Here is a 26,752-nt window from a genome sequence, read left to right on the forward strand (position 1 = left end):
CTCACTCTGCAATGAAGTCTTACCGAGGTGGTAGGACACATCTGCAGTCATGGAAAAAATTGTTTTCTTCAATTTGTTATTCATCTTAATGCCTTATACCGTTAAAAATGTGTCTGACTGACAAAAGAAAACATGGAATGGCGAAATGGACTGCTTTTGGCAGTACAGTGGACCCCTGGCAAAATGAATTGTGAATGTCTATCAGTGTTTTTCGAAGAAATTGTTGGATTGAAAAGCAGGGGGGTCCACTGTACAATGCCAAAGCTACTGATTTTTGAATGATTTTGGTCATTATTAGGAAAACCCTGGAAAGTGGCTAAATATCAGCAATATCAAAAAAAATTAAAAACTGTTTGGTCAGCGGCGGCCCGGGGACCCAGTGGTTAGCACGTCGACGTCACAGTGCAGAGTTACCGGGTTCGATTCCAGCTCCGGCCTCCCTGTGTGGAGATTGTATGTTCTCCCCGGGCCTGCGTGGGTTTTCTCCGGGTGCTCCGGTTTCCTCCCACATTCCAAAAACATGCGTGGCAGGCTAATTGAACACTCTAAATAGTCCCTAGGTGTGAGTGAGAGCGTGGATGGTTGTTTGTCTCTGTGTGCCCTGTGATTGGCTGGCAACCGATTCAGGGTGTCCCCAGCCTACTGCCCAAAGACAGCTGGGATAGGCTCCAGCACCCCCCGCGACCCTAGTGAGGATCAAGCGGTTCGGAAGATGAATGAATGAACGAATGTTTTGTCAGCTTTAAATTCTCTATTCTTTTGTTGTGCCAGGCATGTAAAATGAATAAAATGCTGAAGAAAAAAGGGTGGTCTAATATTTTTCCATGGTCATCATTTTAAAGTGACATAACTTGACTTAACCTTATTTATAGTGGCATGCATTCATTCAAATAATTGCATCGTCAACAATTGTCCTACATCTTATACATTGCGGAGTTTACCAAATACAGTCAAACCTCGGTTTTCGAACATCTCTGTGCTCGACCAAATTGGTTTTCGACCAAAAATTTCGAGTTTTTTATGCCTCGGATATGACAGAAAATCGGTTCTCGACCAAACTGAGCACACTTGAATGAGCCACTTGACTCCTCTCGCCTTCCTTACACGAGGAAGTGATGTTTCCTCGGGTTAAACGAGGAACTGACGCTTCCTCGTGTAGCGTTCCATTGTGAGCAGATGAGTTAAAGATAGTTAAAGGGAGAGAAACCACCATACAAAAAAAAAAAGATCAAAGCTGTCGATTATGCAGTTATGGCACATGGATTGTTTCTCGAGTTATCTCTGACTTCCTCTGAGGCTATGAAGGTGCGGAAAATTGGTTGTGTGATTAATTTAGATGAATGGTTTACTCTGTTGTCCCACACACACTCATTTATCCTGTTAAGATAATTGGGACACATGCCCCAATGGCGACGGGGCGTATGTGTTTATCTTTGTGGCTTGACTCACCAGTGGCTGTTCGATTGGAGGCACAGATGCAAATGAAAGTGTATCTCCGTATGGTAGAAGCGGTTTATAACACTCGGGGCAGAATCTTTCCCGTTTGACAAGTCATACTTTGGCATCGAACTCATCCCTCACGGCCGAATCAATAGGTGTGGTCTTTCACTGAGTGATGTCGTCATTCCACAGCGGATGAATCACAAGTCATGTTCATTAAAGTCTGTTCACCAACTGCATGCTGGCTTCATTGGTTATTTGCTGAAGATTCAGTGAGCGACAAACGAGACGGATCCACTTCCAACCGACATGCCCTGGTCTCAGGGGGCTCAACTGAACTGAAAAAGGAAGAAACCTGTTCAAATGTTATTGCAATATCAACAATAAACCAACAGGAAACATCCTCCATGGTGAGGGTCGGAAACAAATGGAATGTTTCGTTTTGCAAAGACCAGATGAACATGCGTTGTGCATCTATAATGAACTTACTAACTCATCAGTGGGGTCATATCCAAACTGTATCTTCTGTAATTGTAGCAAAATGAAACTGACACCTCGAAAAGTGCGCCAAGTTGCATCAACATTGCGTGCCTTGAGGTTCAGCTGCCGAATTGGGAGAGCAAGTGATCACAAATTCAGTACAGACCTGTTACTTAACAGGGCTACTTGACCCTGGAAGGGATTGCATACCAGAACTCCTATATACTGTAGGTCTAAGCGATATTGTGGTTGTCCTGTCAAGTTCCTAGAACTGAAGGCGGCTATGAGGGGAGAAAGCTTCTCTGGCAAAAGCTAATTTTTATTGGAGACAACATATATCACCACAGGAGGGCCGAGAGCTTGTGAGACAGAAGTAGAGTGAGAGAGAGAGTCAGCCTAAAAGCATGTAGCCGTGAAAGAGGAGAGGAGTGCTCTCAAGGCGGCTGCTTTGGCAGGTGGCAGTGAGCCAAGTCAAGGGACTTGGCTGTAAGCATTTCCTCTTTGACCTGACGACAGCAAAGGCAAAGTCACGAGTAGTGTAACTACTGGTATTTCGGTGGCTCACCTCAAAGTACAAAAAAAGAAATACAGAGCTTTGACTTTACCTCTTATCTGTTCTCTACATCTGTATTTACAGGAGGATACAATAATTTATTTAAACTTTATTTAACCAAGGTAGTCCCGTAGACGTCGCTGATCGCTTTTCCAAGGGAGACCTAATTAACAATAGCAACGATAGAGTTTCGAAATAAAGCACACGCATATATAATGCCTTTGACACCGGAATTTATTGACACTAATTTTAAAAAATGGGATGCGGTTTTGCTTTCAAGTAGATGATGCTAAATGAAGTTGAGAATGTTCATTTCAGTGTAGCATATAAATGTCGGTATGATGCAAATTAGTGACAACAGGTGTTCATGGTTAAACAAAAATTGAAGTTTCACATCGATGATTTCTGATTCTTCAACTGGCTCTTGCCTCCACTTTCCACTGCTAAATTACTTGTGGCGTTACGTACCTATACAGATCTGTCACACACGCACATTGTATATCGTGCTGTGAAATAGTATTTGCCCCTTATCTGTGTTCTCTGCATATTTATCACATACAAAGGTTTTAGTTCATCAAACCAATTTTAGCACCGCACATACACTACTCACGCAAATACAAAATGCAGTTTCTAAATGCCAATTTATTTAGCCACCAAAAAAACCAAAACTACCTGTCCCGATGTGAAAAATGTAGTTGCCCCTCCCTCTTGTTAAATCAAAAAAGTCAGTGTGATAAATAACAGTTTTGAGAAAGCAGAGTTCAATTTCACAGGCAACACTCAAGCACCATGTTTGTTGAATCAAGAAATCCCATAAATAGAATCTGTTAGACAAAGTGACACAGGTTACAAGATCTCAAGAAACAAACTCATGCCATGAGCTGAAGAAGAAATTACCAAAAAAAATTATCAGTCAGGAAAAGGTTGTACAAAGCAAACATTCGCAACAACACAGGAGTGGTTGACCAGCTAAAATTACTCAGAGTACGACAATTCATCCCGGAGGTCGCAAAAGAACCTAAAACAAAACCCCAAAAACTCCATTGTGGCTGGTGACTCTCAAGTTCAACTTGCCTTTTTGTTTTAGCTTTAGCTTTTTTGGTTGCACTCTAGATTGTAGTGTGAAATACCAACATTTGTGCTGCTAAAGCGGCATATTAAATATTACGCGGCAAGCAATAGTATTTAATAGAAATGTCGGAGTAACTGCTCGGGGTACAAATGACACAAAAACAAAGAGTAGGGTTGGGCATCATTGAAATTTAAATGATTCCGGTTGCCACTCCATTTCCAAACGATGCTTAATTTTGGGGTGTCCAAACTATGACCATTAATTTTTAGCGGCTTGCAGCACAAACTAAAATGACATTTGAAACTGCTCGTGTCATTTGCCTGCCTGGACTGGAGTCCTTCCCTTCTGTGTGGCAAAACAGCAGAGCAAAAGAAGTTTGTCGTCATCTCTCGCTTTCTTGTTTTCAACCAATCAGTCATCATTCAACCAGGGCACTAGGCACAGCAAAATCTTGAAAGATGATTGTTTTTTTATTACCGACCTGCTTTTCTTTTTCGACAATATTGTGTATAATTTTTGGATGAACTCTTCTGAACTTGTCTACAAAGATATAACTATTACATTTTCACTTCATTTGACTAGGAATTTCTTACAGGGTTATTAATTTAATTTATTTATTTTTAATCAGTATTATTTATGAACTTGAATTCATAAGCAGTGTTTGAAGGATTACTTAGAAAATGTATGTTTTTCGTTACTTGTGATTTGTTAAATGTAATTAGTAATTTAACAAATCACCACAGTACCACATTATTAAAATAATATAACTTGATTACTTTTAATTACTTGATAACTCCAAAATCAAATATGGCAATGAAGACTAAAAATACACGAATCGCTATTTATTGGGACTTTTTGGTCCAATGAATATTGAATAATATACATCATTTTGGTCCACCCAAATTCCAAATTGTAAATCTCAGATGGACAGGCAGCTAGATAAATTGGAGGCCATGTGAAACAACTGCTAGTTGCACGAGGTAAGCCGCTGTCAAGCCGTCCCTGCAGGCAACACCATACAGATACTTTATTCAAACCGTGTGGAAAAGTAGATTTGATTGCTTCATAGAGTTGTTGTTACAAGTAGTGACACCTTTTCTCACACACACACACACACACACACACACACACACACAGCATAATGATATGGCGCGTGATGATACGTGACGTGTAACTCCTAAAAATAATGTTACATTAATTCAAGTATCCCATACCCGAGTTGGGAGCAGGTGCTTTTTTTTTTAATCGTTGTCATTAAGATCTGACATTCAAGGGTCTAAAAACTCAAACTCGGCCTCATCGGTGTCAAACGATGTCATAGAAAGTCATGAAATTACACAGAGGCACTTGATCAACATATAGTAGATGTGGTTTTGTCATCTGCTGTTTACTATGGCATGTTGACAGTACATTGTGATCATTTCAGCACTGGACTGTGTTTACTGAGGTCTCAGAGGTGTTCATCCTTGTTCCTGCACTACTGGGGCTCAAAGGCAACCTTGAGATGACACTGGCCTCCAGGCTTTCCACAGCAGTAAGTCATGTTTGCCTCTTGGCTTTCTTATCCAGTTGAATTACCCACTTTGTGTTGATTATGTGGCTATTCGGTGTTGGGCTTTTTTGTTTTTGCCGTCAAGAGTTGCCCCGTTCCATCTCTTGGCAATCCTGAAACTGTGACAGTCATTAAGGCAATTTGTTAACGGGGGTCACGGGTCATATTGACATAGGAGCCTGCAGTTTCAGATCCAACTGATAGCAACATTCCTCTCACCCTCTTTCTTACCGGAATGTTTCAACCCAACCTGTTCGACCATTCACATGGGTTGTTGTTGTTTGTCTTGCGTCAAAGTGTGCACTTCCTCTCCATACACACACCTGACAGATAAGAATGACTGACATGGTCAAAAAGCCATGCAAAAAAGTTCCTACCTTATTTCCATGTTTGTAACGTCTTGTGTGATGAAACTCAGTCCGCTGGGGTCTATATGTTGAAGATGGTATTTTCATCTGCTGGCTTGTCTCTGAGCGCTTCCAAAATGATTTTAAAACAACTATTTTCCACAACTACCACTATTATACACATACACCCTCCTAGGGATATGCAGTTCCAACGCCAATGCGATTATTTACAATGAATGATATATGATGTCCCTATTTTTATTTTAACATACATTTTGTCTGTATCCACTTGTTTATTGTGCACCAGGGTAGAGCTGGCTGATTATGGAAATAACAATAATCACGATTATTTTGATTTGAGATTGAAATCACGATGAATAAAATCATTATTCATTGACTTTGAAACTTGTGTTTATTCAAAAATCAAAACTCATTTACTCAAAACTTTGATGATAGCTTCATGACCATTAATCCCTGCACATTGAATGTGGTATTCTTAAACTATTCAGTAAAATAAATAGGGATGTTCAATGCCAATTTACAATACAATACATGCTGATTTATTTCGCGCTTTCACAACAGCGGCAGTAGCAACAAAGCGCTTAGCAAAACGGTTAACATGAAGTAAAATAACAAACACAACACATAACATTAAACACGGACAGTCGTGCAGTCCTAAACACTTTTCCGTCACACGCTTTGTTGTTTGAAGCAGTTTGAGATGAAAGAGGAGAGAATCAAAGTGTCCTTCAACCAGTGGATCAGAAACATCATGCTCAAAATGTGCACACGTCGGCTACAACCTAAGTTTCAAAGTCAACATGAAGTTGTAGCATCCATTGATGAAAAAAAGAGATTGGTTCACTTCTCCTGTCCCATGGAAATCCATTTCAATTCCAAGCAGCGACTCTCTCCTCATCCTCAACTTCAGCAGCCATCCATCCAGCCGCACCAACGCCGACTGTCCAAGAGGGACGACATCTCCACTGAACAAAATGGCGTAGTGAAAAATGCTGCCCATTGCAGGCGCAAAAAACACAAGCGCCCCAGGTCTGTCCAGCACCGACAGTCAATGGCGCCGACATTCCTCCCAATCAAAATCTGTGCTGGTATAGGCGTGCTCCTGAGAAGGCGCAACCACCAAGCACAGATACTTATCCTTTGACGAATGTCGTGGCCAAAAAACTGAAAACGGTCCATATCAGGTCCACACGATGAAACGACAAATAACATGTGACAAAACAAAAAGACAAAAACAAAAAAAATCAAGGCTCTTGAAGAGCACTTGCCGAAGGCTGCCTACTCGGGCGCCATCTTGGGGGGGGGGGGGGGGGGGAAAAATTAAACCAATACTTGGTACTTTTGATGTATAAAATTTCATTAAACACAATGACAAAAAAATGGGAACAAAGACAGTTCTTTCTGAAAACGGATGTTGAGCCACTGATGTGTCAAGCTGCCGTATTGGGCAGCCACAAACTATTATTTTGCTAGTCGACGAATCACCAACAGTAGTCACGATTAGGTGACTAAGATGCACGGAAAAGCATTCAATTTTCCCAAAAGCCAACAGCGCGCCCTTTACAAGCGCTGAGCTTTACATACGGTGTTCGTTACAGTCTCTTTCTAGTCCCCTCCATCTAGTGGATGCATATTGCAAAGCGCAGCCACTATTGTAGGTTCTCTTCCATGCGCCTTATAATGCAGTGCGCCTTACATATGAAAACAGTTTTAAAATAGGCCAGTCGTTGAAAATGCGCCTTATAATCCGAAGTGCCTTATAGTGCAGAAAATAGGGTATTCAGATCATCAGTAAATCCCAATGTACTGCACCAGTATGCAACTGCTCTGATTTAACCATGCTATTTTATAGCTTGAATTCCTTAACACTAGAGCTAACAAAGCAGTCATTTTGACGGTTTTCAAACTTTGATGCGTTTCTTCCTCTGCGTATATCGATTGACGATGCTCCTAATGTCAGATGAGCTAAATCTATAGGAAAATCTCTTGGTGCCCTGAAACTCATGACAAAACGTCATAAATGAATTGTGTCACAGCAGAGTTCATAGTGTGAGCAAAAGGTAGCGCCTTATAGGCCTTATTGTACTTTTCAGATCACACCACAGTAATAGCTACCATACTTACTGGTAGCTATTACTACCATACTTACTGGTAGCTATTACTGTGGTGTGATCTGAAAAGTACAATTCCTCGAACACACTTTTTGTCTTGCCCTTCTTTATCTTACTTTCTGCAAATAAAATACACCTTACCCTAAGTGCAAAGTCTCAACAGAGTTCAACTTGGGCATTCAAGTAGTGGGGAAAAAAAGTGAGAATTTGACAAGGTTCTAAACAACACCAAGTTATAAATGAGACAAAACAGCAAGGCAACCACTCCCACACTCAGTAGGTCAAGCCACACTGCTGGGCTTTCAAGCACACCAACAGTGTTCTCTATTTCACTTGAGCCACCACGCCTGACAGCATAGATTCCTACGAGGTGTCATGCTCCTGAAACGTAGTGTGGTCTTAAGGCTACGGGACAAAAAACAGAAATGTAGCTCACTGATGACAGATAAGATGTTATCAATGCCACAGAGCAGGCAATAGCAATGTGCTTCTCTGGCAAGTCCTTCCACTGTAAGCACACTTTCTCAAGGAGCAAAGAAGTCGAGTCCCGCCCCTCTCACATGTGTATGTTTTTGGGACACTGGAAATCAATCAATAGCGTTCAGGATGGTCTTGGTACCAACCAGTTGTCCTTGTTTCTGAAATAATGTGATTAGCTGGTCTGTGTGGATCTCCATTTGGGAGAGGAATCTTTTGTCCTTTAAAAAGAGTTGCCTGAAAATGGAAAATCATAATGCATATTAGGCCCCTATTCCACTGAGGGATGAACAATTGCGAAGATTGAAAAAAAAACCCAAGCAAACAAACAAAAAACTGCACGATCACATCAGTTTGTCAGATGTTAACCAACTTTCATTCATTCATTTTTGGAAGCGCTTATCCTTACAAGGGTTGAGGGTGTGCTGGAGCCTGTCCCAGCTGCCTTCGTGCGAGTTGCCTAATGATTTTTTTAAACTTAATATGCAAGTCTTCCGCATGTCCATGGTAAGCGAATGTAAAAACAAATGACTCTATCACCGATTATAAATTATCCAAGCAAAGGAAAAATGTTTTCTTTTTTACGTCACAGGGATGTTATCCAGTATTTTTTTTCATATCTTGATTGCAAGGTTAAAAAAAAGAAACTATTTCATTTATTTCAAGTCTTGGAGCTGGTAGCACTAAAAAGATTGTCCATGTGACATGCTGAGGGGGTCATTGATCTTTCAGCATTGTACACCACATCCTTAAAGACATGAGAGAATTAGGCCAGAATTGTAGCTAAGCGAGCCAATCCTCACATTCTTTCCACTCGTGTCTGGGGAAACAAGTGACAATGCTGATTAGCTCCGGGTCTAACTGACCAGGCTCAAATGACTCCCACCTCACAAGTAAGCCATTCCAACAAAATGAGCTTACAAGTTATGACATTGTGAATGTAACAGTCTTAACATGCTGAGTCAGCCAAATATGTTAATCCACAAAGCAAATTAAAACAAATGAAACATGAATATGCACAAGGTAATGTAATGCATATTCACAGCTGTTGTTTACAGTCAAACATAGTCAGCTTCCGTCAGCAAAACAAAAAATAAACAAGACGGAAAACCAGACCTATGTGACATTGAGTGCCTGAAATCTATTTAGCTCTTTCGTTTGTCCGAAACCTGTTGCCATTGCCCAAAGGTTTAAACATAAAATGATCTGCCTTCAATCCCTACAAATTGGGCCAGAATGTTGGTGCTTGTCTTGAGACATTATTGTCAGCTCTTTATTGGTTGGCCCCGGCCCGACTACCTTTCTTTCCATGTCACTGCTAATCAAGAGATTAAAACTACACTAAGTTTACTCAATGTGCCAATCATGCTTTAAAAGCATCATGTAACCCTAAGTGGAGGTCAGCTGAATGATTTCCCTCTTTCCTTGCTTGTTTTCTGATCTTGTTCCTATATCGAGACTGATGATGCCTATCCATTATTCCTATGAAACGTTTTAATTTTTTTAACCGTAATTTTCACTCTATTTTTGAGCCAACTGCAAATTAGCTCACATTATGTGCTGAAAAATACTTCATTGTGTGAGTCCAACATATTATCCACACAGTGAATCCATGAATAAGAAAACAAGGCAACGGTACAAAAATCAATGTTCTGTCTGTGTCTTTATATTTAGAGTTTATTGGTAGTCCACAGTATAATGACCTCAGTGTTCTATGCCGATATTTGCCGTTTTGTTGTCAGTCCCACAGAAACGTTTTTATCAACATGCGTGGCCGTTTGAACAGCCATATGAATGTTGAATCAGGAGGGCTGCATCCACATGCATGTTTACATGGCTCTGATAGTGTTGTGTGCTCTAATATTAAAGCTCAACTGACAGACATTGGCATGTAGCAGAGAAATTGTGAATTTCTATGAAGTAGTTATGTAGCACATGGTGGCTGTATATTTCTTTGTAAAATGGTTAAACATTAATACGTTTGGATATGTTGAAGATGTCTTGCTCTCAAATCCGGTAAACGGTGTGTGTTTTTGAATCGGCAGCATTGCGCTGCATTGTTTTGAATGCATAACACAAGGCCCGTTACTTTCAAGCTGCTTCTCATAAAAGGAGCTAGCAGACATTTTTCCTTTTTCTACTCCTGTCTATTGCCATAGCGGTGCGATGGTTAGTGCTGTCACAACACAGCAGGAACATTTTGGGTTCAAACCTGCCTGCTGGGGCCTTTCAGAGTGGAGTTTACATGTTCTCGATGTGCCTGCATGGGTTCTCTCTTTCTCCCACAGACCAAAAACATGCACGTTTTTACAGGTTGGTTATACTCTAGAATAATTGTATGTAAAAATGGGGCTTTTTATGTCCATTTTGCCCAATGACAAATGTGCAGAATAACTCATCTGGATGGTTGATAGGTGTTTTGAATTTTGGATGATCTACTTTTGTCAAATGCTCACTTGCTTTTGTAGCCCTGTCTGTAGTGTGGTGGGGCACATAAGGACAAAAAAAAGAAAACGTTCAACCATTCATACTCACGTTCACGACTCTTGACAATGAAGTCTACGATGACACTGTGACAAAATGGAATCAGAATTAGAATCATCTTTATTGGCCAAGTATGTAGAACACACAAGGAATTTGTCTCTGGTAGTACACGCTGAACTAGTATACTCATAAACAAGGACATGACAAATAAGTATGGAAGGACATTCCATAATGTAAGTGTACTGTTGTGCGGTGGTACCGCCCATTGACAATTGTGCGACAATGTGCAAAGTATCAAGCAGGCCTAAAGTGATCAGTGGTAGAATACAATACTATAACAGTTGAACAGTTGGTGCACAAAATCATTGAACCATTTTAAAGTGACCAGTAGCAATATTTGTCGTACAACAAGTGTGCAATTATGCGGATGTCCTGGAGCGCTTTAAAGTGTCTGGTGCTGTGGAATATAGATCAGTGACAGGGGTTCAAGTGAGTACAGAGCTAGAGCTACAATGATTATAACGGTAAATATGTTCCACAGCGTTGTGCAAAATTGCCAAGAGCCACTATACAGGTAGATTTGGGTTACGGTTTAGGGAGTGAATGGCTAGAGGGAAGAAGCTGTTGAAGTGTCCGCTGGATTTGGTGTGCAAGGATCGGTCGCGCCTGCCTGAGGGCAGTAGCTGGAAAAGGTGGTGGGCAGGGTGAGGGGGGTCCAGTAGGATTTTCCGTGCCCTTGGATTAACCAGAACTAAAATTCCGCTGTGGTAGCCCCTCTTCAATGATGAGCTTGTCTTAATGTGCCCCGAAACAGTATTGAACCTTTAATTGAAAAATACAAAATGAATGTGTAGAATAATCCAAATCGAGTTCATTCGTGAAATGAGTTTGTTTAAATTTGTACCATAGACGTCCAGATCTCGTGAGAACCTATCATGGTGTGCGAATGTGTGCTGGGTTAGTGACCTCACTTGGTGTAGATGGCACTGTCTCTGGTGGCGCTTGTGGATTCGAAACCTTTCCCTTCGCACTGAGAAGGGCAGGTTTGGGCAATCACCGTCAGTTGAGGAGTTTGTCCCGCTTGGAGAGGGAGTCGATTCCGACGCAGTACAGCAAATGAGTACATTTTAAATGTTTTTGAAATTTTATTTTATTTTCTTACCTTTTTGAAGTCTTTGAGTATTTGAATCCGGCTCCCAGAGTGTATTGATCTCAATGAAACATGAACTGATGACTTGGTAGTCTCAGTTCTCACGTGACAGTGTGCAAATACTGGCAACATTTATAACACTAATGGGGTATTGCTGGTTTGGATGTTCATTACCGTGGCAGTGATTTGGACTTTTGTTCTGAAGCTGAAATTCTAGCTCGCCATCAGTCCACACAAACGCTTTTTTCTTGGTTGCTTAGCATTCACCGCCATTGTTGTGAGCATGTTTACATCGCTTACGCTTCTTAATCACGTCGTTCCAATGCCTTATCAGGCCTGGTATATGAACTGAAAGGTTTTGGCATCTATTTGGTCAAATGCATTTCTTGAAACTGTTCAGTGTTTACGGGAAACAAGAAATTAGATAAGCTCCGTTTCTGTGCAAACAGGGTCGAACAGACTCAAACTGCAGAAACCATCAACCAAGTTGTTGTACAGCATTACAGCACTGTGACCACTGATCACAATCCGTTGATGTGTGTGTGTGCGTGTGTGTGCGCGTGTGTGCGCGTGCGTGCGTGCGTGTGGGTGCGTGAGTGTGTGTGCGCGTTGAAGAGAGGAGATGAGATAAGTGGAGTCAGCCTGTGTGGGAATCAGAGAATCTTTGTCTAGAAAACTGATCTCCTATTGTTCTGATGGGGCCAAGATGCAACAACTTGCACAAACACATTCATCTGCAAGTGATCACCAACTTGCTATGTTATGCTTTGTCTTTCAGGCTAATATTGGTCTAATGGACACAACCAAGGACATGTGGAACATGATCATGGGGAACTTGGCTCTCATCCAGGTATAGAAAACATCAATAGGTGTACACTTCAATAAAGTAATGTGATCATTCGTTTCAAAATGCAAAAATAAATGTATTTGGTTTTTTGCTGGTTTCACTGCATCTCTTAATCAACCTAAGGTTTTTACTAATACCGTGGACCCTCGCTATTCATGTGCAATAAGGACTAGGCCGACCCGCGAGCACCAAAAAGCTGCGTACAATTGACACCCAATGAAATCCAATGGGAAAAAAATAAAATAAATGTTTTAAAAAATTCTCAAAAAACGGGAAAACGCAGGCACAAAAAAAAAATCCTCAAATATTTTAAAAATATCAGTTGGGGGGGGGGGGGGGGAATATGCCAGTATGTGAATCTATCTGTCTGTCGTATGTCTGTTAATGTCTTCATTGACAAAAGTGGAAGCCATTCACAAGTTAACCTGTCATGCTTGTGCACTCTTTGTGTCAACAGCAGTAATGGTGATTCTTATAGATTGGTGTTGAATAGATATTTAACAATTTTGACAGCAAGCTTACTGGGATACTCTGAAAGTTTTCATCTACTCTAACAGGTGCCAATGCAGCTGTAAATCAACATTCTGTGAGACAAAGCAAGCCACTTTGTTGGTTGGCAAGTGTAGGAACAAGTAGGAGAGTTTGACCGTGAATAGATGGGGATAGATGGACTATTGTAATTGTTCTTACAACTGAGGACGCAGGTCACAGTTCTTGGATCACGTTAAAATAGTGCTTCAAAACTGGTGAGGCTAAGCTATGGGAAAAAGGAAAAAAAACACTCTTGCTTGATTTCAGAAAATGTAAAAAAAAGGTGTCAGAAGGCGGAGTGGCAACCGCATTAAATCAGTGGTGGTCATGGAAAAGCAGTCATTGGGTGAAATTGGCCTTAGTCATATTTTGACCAAAAATATTTTATGCTTTGAAAAACATTTGTCTACATTTTGGTAGAGCTTGGAATGGGATTGGAATTTGAATTTACATGGAAAATGGGTCTGTACTCATTTCTTCCAGAACCAATATATTTCATAAGTAGAGGTACCACTGTACCTTGATTGCCACTCTGTTTTCTTGAAATTTAATTCCCAGCATTTTGGTCCTGACCCAATCCGAAAATAATCAGCACTTGGTGTGTTTTGTGTTTTTTGTTCAAAGTGACTTCTGCCGTTATTATAGGAAGGTGACAATCCGATCATCGAATTACTGTTTATGGATGTTGATGCAAACACTTTCCAGAATAGGACATATTGAATGGATGGAAATCACAGTGATATAAATAATTCTTTTGTGTCAAAGTGGGCCACACTGACACTTTTTTTTTCCAACCTTTGACCTTATGACAGTGTAAAACAAAGCCGCGTAATAACTGCCATGTTCCCCAGGATCCCTCATATTGATCAGGTATGATTGACAAACCGCTGCGGCAGTCTCTCAAATGTAACATTGGAAAAGTCAAACGGTCTGAAACCAATTTTCTGAAAATACGCAAAACCTTCGCTCGAGATGATTTTTTATGTTTCCGTGCATTTGTTCAGGTCCAGGCCACAGTCGTAGGGTTCCTGGCCTCCATTGCTGCTGTGATCTTCGGTTGGATTCCAGAGGGCCACTTTAGGCTGGGCCACGCAGTGCTGCTTTGTGCATCCAGTGTAGCCACTGCCTTTATTGCCTCGCTGCTATTAGGTACATATCATTTCCACCACATGTGATGCCAGGGATATTGAATTTGGATTAACCATCATTCAGATATATACGCTAATCTCCAAAAACATGGGAACAGTGAGGCATTTTTTCCCCCTCATCGACGAGATTTCATATCACTAGATGAATATGAGACAAGAAATCAACATTTCAGCTCTCATTTCGAGAACTGAGAAGATATCATATAGTGTCTGAACAGAACTAATTTTCATTTGAGCAAAAGTATTACACCATATGAGTGCCACGTTTTGTTTTGATGTTCAGGTGAGTCTTATTATTACGTGATTATCTAAACAATAGATGCCAATGCACGCCCACATTCATTAAAAGATTCCGTGGCTATTACATGCTGCTAACAGGTAAGGAGCAAACACCCAAACCCTCTTAAAATTCCAACATTCGACCTAATCGTGGTGGTGGTGGGGGCTGGGGGGGAGGAACGGGTAAACCGCCCAGGCAACAGAAGGCTCTTCGCTCAACTACAACTGGCTTCCGATGAGCCAGAGCAGGAGTGGCGGGAACTCAAATCAACCATCGCTACAGCTGCACGCGCGCACCTCGGCTCCACCAAACGCCAGAACCGCGACTGGATCACTGCAAACACACTGGCCCTTGCAGAGCAATCCCGGCTTGCGAGTAACGGGAGCAGCCAACTTCCGCCAACTATGGCGACTTACCATTCGGGCAGATCGAAACGTCTATTGCCGCTATTTTGCAGAAGAAACTGAGAGGCCCGCCGCTGTGTGAGATATCCGCAAGCTTTATCAGCTGGTAAAGAAGGCGAGCCGGAAATCCACCGGCGTCAGCGAAACGATTCGCACAGAGAACGGTTCCATGATAACCGCCTTAGAGGAACGACTGCAATGTTGGCGTGAACAATTTGAAGCCCTAAACAATCACCCACCACCACTATTAGCACCTGTGCTTCCTGCAACTGACGATGAGTATGACTGCAGCTCGGACCCGCCTACGGTTGATTAAATTCGGGGGTCCTGGAATAATAAAAGCCCCAGGTGAAGACGGCATCCAGGTGGAAGTATACAAAAGCGACGTTGACGTCTTCGCAGCGTGGCTTCATCGTGTCTCCAATGCCATGTGGACATCCGAGACCATCACGGATAACTGGAGCAAAGCAGTGTTACTACCCCTTTTCAAGAAGGGAGACAAGAAGCTATGCACCAACTACAGAGGCATTAGCCTTCTCGATGTGGCTGCAAAAGCATTTCTATTCTTTCTGCTGAAACGCTTCCAGATGGCCCGTGACCGATGGACTCGCCCTACTCAGGGCGACTTTCTTCTTTAGCACCACACACCGATACAACGTCCGCATCACAGCAGCTGCTGCACCGATCCGCCTGTCGATCTCTTGATTTGATCCTGACTTTCGCCCCGAAGGGGATGTGTAGACCAGATCTTCAGTTCTGCGTTGCACCCTGGAGCAATGATGGGCCAACAGTTATGTGCCTCATCGACTTTGCAGCGGCATTTCATTCAGTGTCCCAGGGTGCTTTGTGAAGGATCATGCAGGCTGACGGGATCACTGTGAAACTGCTTCGGTTCATCCAGGGGTACTACCGGTGAACCCGAGTCAGAGTGCGGGCCTACGGCAGCGAATCAGAAGCCTTTGAGGTATGGTCGGGTGTCCGACAAGGCTGCGCGCTCTCGCCAACTTTGTACAACGACGCCATCGACCACATTTTCAATACTGGTCTCCATGGCTTTGAGGGTGTGGGCGTCGGCCGAGATGTCGCAGTGTCGGACCTGGCGTACGCGGATGATATCGCTGTACTTGGAAACACGTTTGAGGAAGCTGAAAACGCGCTGATGAAAATCCATTGAACGGCCCTGACCTTTGGAATGCACATCAATGCCCATAAGACCAAGATCATGTCCTCCCTCACCAACCCAGCTGACCAACGGTCGTTGTCACTGGAGGGCGTGGCCTTGGTAAACGTCGATTCCTTCACGTATCCCGGCTCCTCTGTGGTTCCATCGAGGTGAGGAGAAGCGGGAGTCAATCACCGCACCGGGGCCGCCAGATCCGCCTTCGTGCAACTACAACGCCATCCTGTGGGGTGGGCGCAAGATCTCAGCGGTGACGAAGGGGCGCGTCTCCCAAGTGATCGTGCGTACCATCCTCCTTTATGGCTGTGAGACTTGGCCTTTGAGAGTGGCCGAGCAGCGTAAGCTGGAAGTCTTCGACAACGATTGCCTCCGCTGCTGATCGGACCATGTCCCTACTGCTGACTTTCGCCGCTGCTTGCACCTTCGTCACTTACCAGCGATTCTCCTCCAACACTAATTCCGTTGGTTCGGACATGCGGCACGCCACCAGGAGTGTGAGCTGATCAGGGATGTTCTCCTTCCTGCTCCTTTGCCAGCCTGGCGCAAGCGGCACGGTGGAAAAGTCGAGACCTGGGCCGGCAGGTGATGGGTCTGCGACTGTGGAACCAGGACTGGCTGAGGCTGTCGGTTGACTTTACAAAGGATCGCCGCGCTTGGGCCGCCATGATTTGGGACGTCGTGCATGCCAAGGAAGAAGCCGCCCAGGGTGAAGGCCGTCGCAAAAAAAAAAATAATAATAAATAAAAAACCACGCAAGCACACTTTCTTGAATAAAAAAAATGTACCGGTAATAAAAATAATAATAGCCTTGTGCATTTTATTTCAAGGCACCTTTTTTGGCACTCTAGGACACCATACAATGGTCCATTATGTTAAATTAAAGTACAATCAATGAGAGAGAGAGAGAGAGAGAAAAAAGGAGCAGATCAAAATGTCACGGTGAGTCGACAGTTTTAAATTAGTGCATTTTAGTGCACTAGGGCATTAGTGCCAGCAGCTCCTATATTTTGTTGTTCTACTTCTTACTTTCATAACTTTGCTGCTGTGAATTGGGAATTTCTCCATTGTGAGACTAATAAAGGTTTTCTTATCTTATCTTATTTTGAGTTGGTATTTGGCTTGAGCGATAAAAAAAAGTCTCTTGCTAATTACCATCTTTCTGCCATGGTGCTCGTCATTTATACTTTGCCATGTGTGCAATTGCGGAAAACAGATGCAAGCTGTGGCTCAGCTGTCCAAGTTTGTGGGCATATTTGCACTTGTGTGTCATCAGCGTAATACCCTTTGTGAAAAGGACATTAAGACGGAGCAAACTGCGGGTGCAAATAAAGAGCAATTCTCGGTGCTGTCAGAATCTTCATAGATTCGGCACCCAATTTTAGATGTTGGTTTTGCCTGTGCATTGGAGGTGTCTCAAGAGTTTGCTCAAAAGAATACTGAAAATCACGTCTCCGCCAAAACAAACAACTGAACGAGGGTTTTGGCAAAGGCCTGTGAAACCAGGATTTTTGACTCATTGTTGATTGTTTACTCAGTTCAATTTTTAGTCTGTCTATTTCAAACATTTTGGTCATCTAAAAAAAATAAAGGTGTTCGTCACGAACAGAATTTTCCATCTTTGAAATTTTCTTTCAGTTGCCGCCATGAATATATGTGCCGGTAAAATTGAAATGTTGATCAACTGTCTCGTTTTTGATGCGAAACCCAACTGTTTTTAGTCGACAGCAAAAATAAAGGCTTGCTATTCAAAATACTTTTGGAGGGCAATGTCGATGACATACCAGCAAGTGAAACTAACCGACGACGTCTACACGCTTTGGCCCGCAGGAATCATCATGATTGGTGTGATCATTGCATCCAGGAAAGTTGGCATCAACCCAGATAATGTGGCCACACCTATTGCTGCTAGTCTCGGAGACCTGATCACCCTCTCCCTCCTGGCCGGCATCTCAACGGGGCTCTACAAGGAACTTGGTAACAAAACCATAGCTTCAAGATACCAGAGTGTCACGTTTGAGACCTATTCAATGAACCTTTAAGTCCATGGTTTTACAGTCGAGCCATTTGGGATAGGGATGTCCCTATCATTCTTCTTTTTTTTTTCCAGCAACCGAGTCCCAATTTGAATCTTTAGTTCCAAGTATCTGCTGATCCTTGGAACCTCTTGATACATTGCCCAAGTCCAATACTTGGGCAATGCATTCAGAAAAAGAGAGCGCGCATCACATTTTTCTAAAATTAATATCCAAATATACTGTACATAGACATGGGCATTTGCATGTTTATATAAAGTGTGTGTGTGTGTGTGTGTGTGTGTGTGTGTGTGTGTGTGTGTGTGTGTGTGCGTATTGAGAGAGTGAGTGAGTGAGAGAGTGAGTGAGTGAGAGAGAGAGAGACAGATGGACCAAAGCAGTACCAATTGCCTTTTATAACACTCAAAATAAACTGTTCCATGTTTTCCATTGTTTTTTTTTTTTTAAGCTATATTTGATTATACACATATTGAACAACTCGAAATGTGTTTGGTCCATCTGAGACGTTTTTATACAGAAACTCTTTGTGTTTGTAGCATTAAAATGATCAAATACAGGAACTATATCCATCGCATGCATATAGTTCCTGCGTGCTATACATTTTATAGCACGCGTTGTAAAAATGTATTTTTAGACGCAAATGGCATTAATTTGGTGGAATTGCCACTGGATGAGGGCATTTGATTTGTTCACACGTACCATTTTAAGTGCTTCCCTTGGTCCTCTAGATTCCTATTCTTTGCCCGTGCCGTGAAATAAATTGCATGACACTGCATTGCACTGGAATGATGTTACACTAGCAATGTTCACATGCTTGGGAGGGGCAAAGCCAGGTCTCGTTTTGTTCATTTCAAACAATACCGGGCTAAGCTGAGTTAAATTGTCCAGCTCAGTGAAGGTGTCTAAAATTTTGAATGATGGGTGCAAAAACGGGACACGTGATTTCTCACCTATTCACCTTCATTGTTGGTATATTTACGCTTCACCACACCCAGTCTTAACACTCTATATCCCCTGTTGCGTCATCTTCTGTTGGCTGACAGACAGACAGAACAAACACGGCACACCTCTGAGAACAATGTTAAACATTGTGACCTGACTGAGGTGTCGCCTCATATCTTTTGTATCTTGTGACATTCTGACTTAAATAGTGACGCATAAATCAAACTAAGTGTGGTTCAAAGACACATCCTGAAGAATTGCAACACTTGCTTTCTTGCTGTGCCCCTCGGAGACCAGTTCTTGTACAACAAAGGTCAACGCCAATCTATCCGATTGTAATTGGAAATTAGTGGAGAGGCTGAAAGTGTCCAAATCGAAAATATGTCTACACTCTAGACCAGTGGTCCTCAACTGGAAATGCTGTCGGTCAACTTTTTTTTTTTTAATAAGACCAAGGACCGGTCCCATGCACAGCGGTCATGGGGAGCAGGGCAATATGCCCATTTAATATGGTCAAGCTAAGCTTATACAAATCAACACTTCTCACAACCAACCAATAATGGGGTGCATGAAAATAACAATTATTCACTTTGCCAGTACACAGCAAATAATGAGGGGTATTGTGTTGAGGCACACGAACTCTTTTATTTTGTTAAGTTGTGCCTGCTTAATAATAGAAATAGCACTTTTAGGGAAATAAGACATTTTTATTTTAACTTTGTTAAACAGTAGTTGTAATTTTCCCATTAATTTAACAAAAACAAAACAAAATACTAATTTTACCAAAATAAATACTAAACATCAAAACAAAAATATCCTTTTCATTTGTACAATTCCCCTTTTCACATCCCTTCCGAAATCACTTTAAAAATATATCAGAAGAGGAGTTAAGAACCATTTTAAATACTGACACAAGGGAGCACAGGAATGTGCAGTGCTTTTCTTCCACTATAGGTGAATGCAATGTCTGAGGCATGCAAATATTATTTGAGGATGCCATTGGGATGTTCATTTACCATGTTGCGGTGTTCTGCTATTAAACGGCTACAAAGTAGACGGCAGCAGAACTGCACACAATCGAAACCTCCCGCGATTCGTTTTGTCTAATTGTCTGTGTGCGGCTCTCCTGGGCAGAAGCTGTGAGCACACTGTGGCGTCACGCATGCGTCTGTTTCCTGACACAATCATCCATTTTGAATTAAGGGTGTGGAAAATAATCAATATTAATCGATACATCGATGCGCACGTGCGCAATGCGAGTGCATCGGTTCATTCATTGGGTACGATGCGATTGACGGGTGAAATCGAGATTCATCACGATGCATTGGTGGGTATCGGTAAAATCCGATTCAAGCGCCGTTTTATTCATGTTAAACGTCACCTATCTGCCCTTTCCTAGGCGCAATGAATGCACCATCATTGTTTTGCGTTTTGTGTTGAATACGGACGGTAGCCGTGCGTCACATACAATCCAGTCCACAACTAGCGAAACACTATGGAAGTTCGCAAGCAAACTTCCATAGGAAACTACTGTATTTAATGCTTCCGCAACATTCATATCTTATGTTTGGAAATACTACGGCTTCGAAAAGAAAGACGGAAAGATTGATAAAAGCTCCGTAATTTGCAAAGAATGTCGCACTACGAAGCCATAAAATGGCAGCACCACAAATATGCAGACCACTTAAAACGATGGCACCACATCACCGACAAGTTTCCTGCCCTCTCCCCGCGCCTCCCCGTCCAGTTCCTCGTTGGACACCGGAGAAACTCTTGGCAAACCAGGTCAGGATCAGAAAAAAAATCGCCTCTTATTTGCAGCTCACTGTGACCGTGCAAGGAAAAACTATATATGGATGACTCTTTTGGACATTTCATTTTGACACTCAGTGTGTCGGTCTGTGTACGCTACAATACACACGCTTTGAGGCTGTGACTGCCACATTGTTTCAATTGTATTTTTTTCTGTCCTATGGAGATAGATATTTTATATAAGACACTCAGTGAGTAGTCTGTTTGTGTTTACACTACAGCAACAGCTGTGAGTCTCAGGTGCCAAATTGTTTACATTTTCTTTGCACAAAACCCAATTGTGAAAGGGCTTAAAGTGGTCTACTTTTTGCAATACCATACTGAATACCATCTTGTTTAAAACTTTTTTTCTTTGCATATTTGCATCATGTTTAATTGCACAATATCACAACAAATGGCACTGTATCGGATCGCATTGATTTGAACTATATGTGTATCGCGTCGTATCACATCGTGAAGACGGTGAAACGTATCGCATCGTGTCGCCAGAAAATTCCATGTATCGTTTAAGTATCGCATCGCTGGTAGTGCATCGAGATGTGTATCGAATCGTCCTCAGTGCTGAGATTCACATCCCTATTTTGAATGCGTGCTGACGCTGTTGTATGGACACACCTTAAGTTCAGAGGAGCCAATCAGCGCATCGTATATGCTTACGCTTATGTATGGACACACCTTAAGTTCAGAGGAGCCAATCAGCGCATCGTTATCGCCGACATGCCCTGCTCAGGCAGGGTCTCGAGTGAGTCAAACATTATACACACAAAGTCGCGCTGCCGCGGATCCTCTGCATTACATCTGTTAGTGCACGCAAAGAATACAACGGATAATTTTAACAAGCGATCGCGGTAATGCGCAGATTATAGTCCACAAATATAAAATGTATAACGTAAAAATCAATTTATAAATTATTTTATGCAATTTGTCGAGGGTCCGGACAGAGGAGGTCGGCGGTCCGGACAGAGGAGCTCGGCGGTCCGGTCGTGGATCGCGGTCCGCTAGTTTAGGAAGAGGGCTCTCGACCCTTTTTTTTTCCAAGTGTGACTCACCCATATTTGAGGATTTCCAGCAGAACTACAATGAAGTTTCAATAAATGTAAATCACAGAACATGATTTGTCTCATGCAGAATACAACGACTATGCCAATCCTCTGGTATGTGTGGTGTTTGTGGCATTGTGTCCAATATGGGTGCTGATAGCCAGGAAGATCCCATCTACGAGAGAAGTCCTCTACTCCGGATGGGAGCCTGTCATCATCGCTATGGCCATCAGCAGGTATGTCCCTTAAGGTCCTTAGCGAATACAACATAGCGAATACTTCACAGTCACAGTCCGTATTATACAGTTTATTCACGCTTTTGTTTACCGTTTAGCTCGTACGATTTCACTGCTATTTCTATATGTTCATTCTAGCTCCAAAACTGATGATCCTGAAACGTATTCACTGTCTGTGTTTCAGTGTCGGTGGTCTTATTCTTGACAAGACCGTTACCAACCCAAACTTTGCTGGCATGGCTGTCTTCACTCCAGTCATCAATGGTGAGGAGTCCATGTGTATGTAGCATGAAGCGCGACACTAGATTTAGCAACATACAAGGTTTATTCCTTGGCAACCCGTGAGAGCTGGTCAGAAGCACAGAAATACAACATCCATTCATCCATCCATCCTTTTTCTGACCCGCTTATCCTCACAAAGGGGTACTGGAGCCTCGCCCAGCTGTCTTCGGGCAGTAGGCGGGGGACACATCGATGAACAACCATCCACGCTCACACTCACACCGTGCAATCAGCCTGCCATGCATGCTTTTGGAATGTGGGAGGAAACCGGAGTGCCCAGAGAAAACCCACGCAGGCCCGGGAGAACATGCAAATTCCACACAGGAAGGCCGGAGCCGGAATCGAACTCTGCACTGTGAGGCAGATGTGCTAACCAGTCTCCTATCGTGCCGTCCAGACACAAATGGCAGTTACAAAACAATAAACAAAAGACAAAAGTAATGAAGACAATTGATTCAACAAGAAATGCACAGAAGCCTCCTGGGTCCGCATCCAAAAGGCTACATATACTTCGAAGTCTTCCTAGTCTCTGTTTTCCTTCGTTTAGACACAAGTTAACTATGTTTTGGGCATTGTCTTCGTTTCATAATGGCTGCGCAGAGCTCACAAAGCAGTTGTCTGTCTGAGTGTGTGTTGGCGAAGCGAGTGGTAACTCGCTGGTGCCAATGGAGTTACTATGGCCTCTATTTTCATGACTCATGTAAATCTAATGTGGTGCATGGTGTATCTCTGCAAGGAAGTATGTTAGACTCAATGTTGGTGACTTCATAGATGAGTGTAGGCCAGTGGATTTGCGAGTGAGAGGGCTGCGCCGCTGTGGGAGTGGTCACAGCCGATTTCAGTCTCGGCCAATCAAACATTCCAAACATTGGAGTAAGTGTTGGTGAAAGCTAATGCTGGTAACCCTGTAAGCTAATGTGAATCTCTCCTAACACCGCAGCTATACACTTACTTTAGGGCTTTGAAATAATAGTGCTTACTGGTGTAAAGAAGCGGATTTGTGACGCCACAATTCCTAAAATTCAGAACAGCTCACTCATAGACCATTTTCTGAAATACACAAATCTATTTTTGTATGTTTGTATTCAGTGTTTGCATGTTGGTGAATTTTTTAAAACGAAAAAAGGTTTTTATTTTTAAGAATTTCTTTTTATTTCAAAATGAAACGGACTCCAAATGTGTTTCCACCCTCCAACCTTCATTTGTGTGACTGTTTGTCAGGTGTGGGAGGTAATCTGGTTGCGGTTCAGGCCAGTCGAATCTCCACCTACCTGCACATGAATGGTATTCCCATGGGGGATCCGAACCCCACGCCCAGGAACAGGAAGTGCCCCACACCCTGCTCCACTTTCTTCACCTCCAGTAAGGTTCTCAGTTATCCAATTAAAACTTGGTAATGGTCATTTAATGGACAAAACGACTGCTAATTTAAATGCTGGAATTTAATCCTATACTGAACTGCAACATGAACACATTAGACTGTCTTGGATACAATATAATTAACAGCTCTCTGACCGTGTCAATCAAATGTAAGCATAATTAAATTAAAGATCTCAGTGCATCTCAGTGCATCTCAGTGCAGATTGTCATAAACTGGACAGTCAGTTTGTTATAAGAAGAAAGCAAAGCATTTGTACCAGTGTGTGTGTGTGTGTGTGTGTGTGTGTGTGTATGTATGTATATATGTGTGTGTGTGTGTATGTATGTATATATATGTGTGTGCGTGTGTGTGTGTATACACACATAGATAGATAGTAGTGAGTTGACGCTAACCCCGCCCACTCCTTGCTCCCTAGCTGTGAACTCCCGTTCAGCACGTGTGCTCTTCCTTCTGGTCGCCCCTGGTCACCTTGTCTTCCTCTACACCATCAACTCACTGAGGGGGGGACATACCACACTAACCCCCGTCTTCATCACCTTCTACATGGGTGCTGCGCTGCTGCAGGTGAACATGTAAAACACACGTGTCTTTCCCAGGAAATCGAGGCATTGATTAATTCAGGGAGGACTCCGGCGGATGTGCTCAAGTCACTAAAAACTGCTTGGCGAGCACTATTCGGTGCTATGGATTTTCTTTTAATTGTTTCATCAAAACAGACCCATGCTGCCTTATTCTATTCTGTACAAGAATTATTATGAGGGAAACCAAAAGGCACCCACACAAATGCACCCATTGTGTATTTGTAGCCAACTTAATCATTTTGAGAGTAGGCTAATATTGATACATACACCATGTGTTGCCTTCATTACAAGACTTATAGAAGGCTTTTGGTTTTTTTGTGGCTCCAGATTTTTTTTGTTTATTGTTTTTTTTATCCAATATGGCTCCGTCAATATTTTGGGTTGCCGACCCCTGAATAAAACATACATGATTAATGTAACTGCATTGGGTTCAAATCCTGATGTCAAAATTCAAATGTTCACTCATGCAAGAAGTTTGTACTGATTACAGCTTTGCTTGTTTTGAGAATGTCTTCCAATCTGAAAGTCAAATTGGTATTCCGTGAACTAATTCCTTAACTGACTCGAAGATCAATCAAAGTGAATCGTTTATCGCAAATTGAATTGAATGTTTGCAAATCGAATCGGGCCTTTGTGAATCGAATCGATTGTGGAAATCCGAATCAATACACAACCTGAATGTAAAAATATTTTTTCCTAACTATGTCATTTAACCCTGACAAGCAGGCGATGTGCAATGCACTTAAATTGGACAGTCAAACTGTTTCATGTCTTTTTGAACTCGCCATTCGTTATAAATATGCACACACTGATGCAATGATAATTCCCAGACTGACCTCTGCCGGATGTTTTGTCCAGCGGCTCTCGCCTGCTCTCTCTTGGCCGGGTCACTCATTCACGTTCACAAAGTTCATTTTAAAGAAGTTCAAGTGGGAGCTTGAACCCAAATCAGCAATTCAGATTGCAATTTGAAACTCGCATGACAATTTGTATAATTTTACATCACACATCCCAAAAGTTAACCATTCGACTGTCAGCAACGTGCGTATCACCACACGACAAGTCACAGTACAGTCCACTCCAACTGTGGATAAAAAGTGGGCTATTGTTCCACTTTCATACTGTTTGAGACAAAAAAACGGAAAACATGCATAGGGTATGGAAAGCATAGTATGTACAGGGAACTAGGCTTTTGTTACCTTTTGCCTATGGTTTGTTTTGCTTGTTGTCTTGCAGGTGATTATCCTGCTCTACCTAGCGGACTGGATGGTCCACTGGATGTGGGGCCGAGGGATGGACCCCGACAACTTCTCTATTCCCTACCTGACTGCTCTCGGTGACCTGCTAGGAACCGGCTTCCTCGCCCTCTGCTTCCACATGCGCTTTTTCATTGGTGACAGAGACTCCAATTTGGGAAACTGAGTCAGTTCCCTTGCACATCACGTGGACCTCGATGATGGGGAAACTGGATGTTTTCTGACGAAAGGGCTAATCCCTCAGAGGGTTCTGATTGAAGATGCGGCGCTCCAGTTCAATGACGACCGGGCGCACTCGGAGGCTGTTTCAATGAGGAAACATTGGAAACTGTTTTTTGTCTTATTCAGCCCCACAAACTTTTTTTTTTCTTTTTGCCTCATAACGGAGTCCCCTGACTCTGTTATTGTTGTACGATTGTAAATGATTCTTAGGGGTAAATAATCCGTTTGATGTAAGTTGATATCGATTCTGTTTTGAAAGGCTATTTATTCCTCATTATTTTCAATGGGGAAACTAGCCCGCAAATCCATTTTTACGTGATCACCTTGCAACAAATACAAGAAAAATAAGCAAAAAAATAAACCCTAACAAGCCATTATGACTTAATCACAAAGTGCTTTGTCTTGAAATCATTGAAATGCGTGCTTGCTTTAGAAGAGTGCATGTGGCTACTGTCGCTACAAGTCTGATTTTTCCTTATTCTTCGGCCAGCCAATCGATGCTCTTTTACCACGAAATGGAACCAGAAAGGTCGCGATTTAAACCCTTTGCACAACCCATCAAATTGTGGTTTGATTCTAGTCAGTCCATCAGTTTTGATCCTATTTCAATACAGCGTCGCCCTCGATCTCCTAGACTTCAAGTTTCAAAACGTCCCGTTTCTGCCCAAAAGATCCAAACACAATTATGAAATTGAAGCCTAAGCCTGATTATTCTTTGGCGTATCGTAGAGAGAAACGGGCAGCCGGTGGGGTCCTGTAGCAACTTGGGAAACAATCTGGCCTTTCTGTGCTGAAGCAGGCCAGTTGCTGTGTCATGCAAGTGACACCTTTGCTCCTGAACAAGAGGCTTAAGAAACCTGCGGAGCGCAGCTCACTCAACCTTCATGTGC

At 42.4% G+C, this 26,752-nt stretch overlaps 1 protein-coding gene across 1 annotated transcript in view; it reads left to right on the plus strand.

Moving 5' to 3' along the window:
* slc41a1 (solute carrier family 41 member 1) overlaps nt 1–26,223 on the plus strand; it is a 40,563-nt gene extending 14,340 nt beyond the window's left edge. The window contains exons 4-12 of the mRNA XM_052075148.1: nt 4,972–5,079; nt 12,466–12,537; nt 14,070–14,214; nt 17,905–18,051; nt 21,993–22,140; nt 22,325–22,404; nt 23,644–23,784; nt 24,219–24,367; nt 25,621–26,223. Of these exons, the coding sequence (XP_051931108.1) occupies nt 4,972–5,079; nt 12,466–12,537; nt 14,070–14,214; nt 17,905–18,051; nt 21,993–22,140; nt 22,325–22,404; nt 23,644–23,784; nt 24,219–24,367; nt 25,621–25,806 (1,176 nt within the window). The 3' untranslated portion in view covers nt 25,807–26,223. The remainder of the gene's footprint in view (nt 1–4,971; nt 5,080–12,465; nt 12,538–14,069; nt 14,215–17,904; nt 18,052–21,992; nt 22,141–22,324; nt 22,405–23,643; nt 23,785–24,218; nt 24,368–25,620) is intronic.
* Nucleotides 26,224–26,752: the final 529 nt, after the last annotated feature.

This window comes from Hippocampus zosterae, chromosome 9 (genome assembly GCF_025434085.1).
Source record: "Hippocampus zosterae strain Florida chromosome 9, ASM2543408v3, whole genome shotgun sequence".
Taxonomy (NCBI): Eukaryota; Metazoa; Chordata; class Actinopteri; order Syngnathiformes; family Syngnathidae; genus Hippocampus; species Hippocampus zosterae.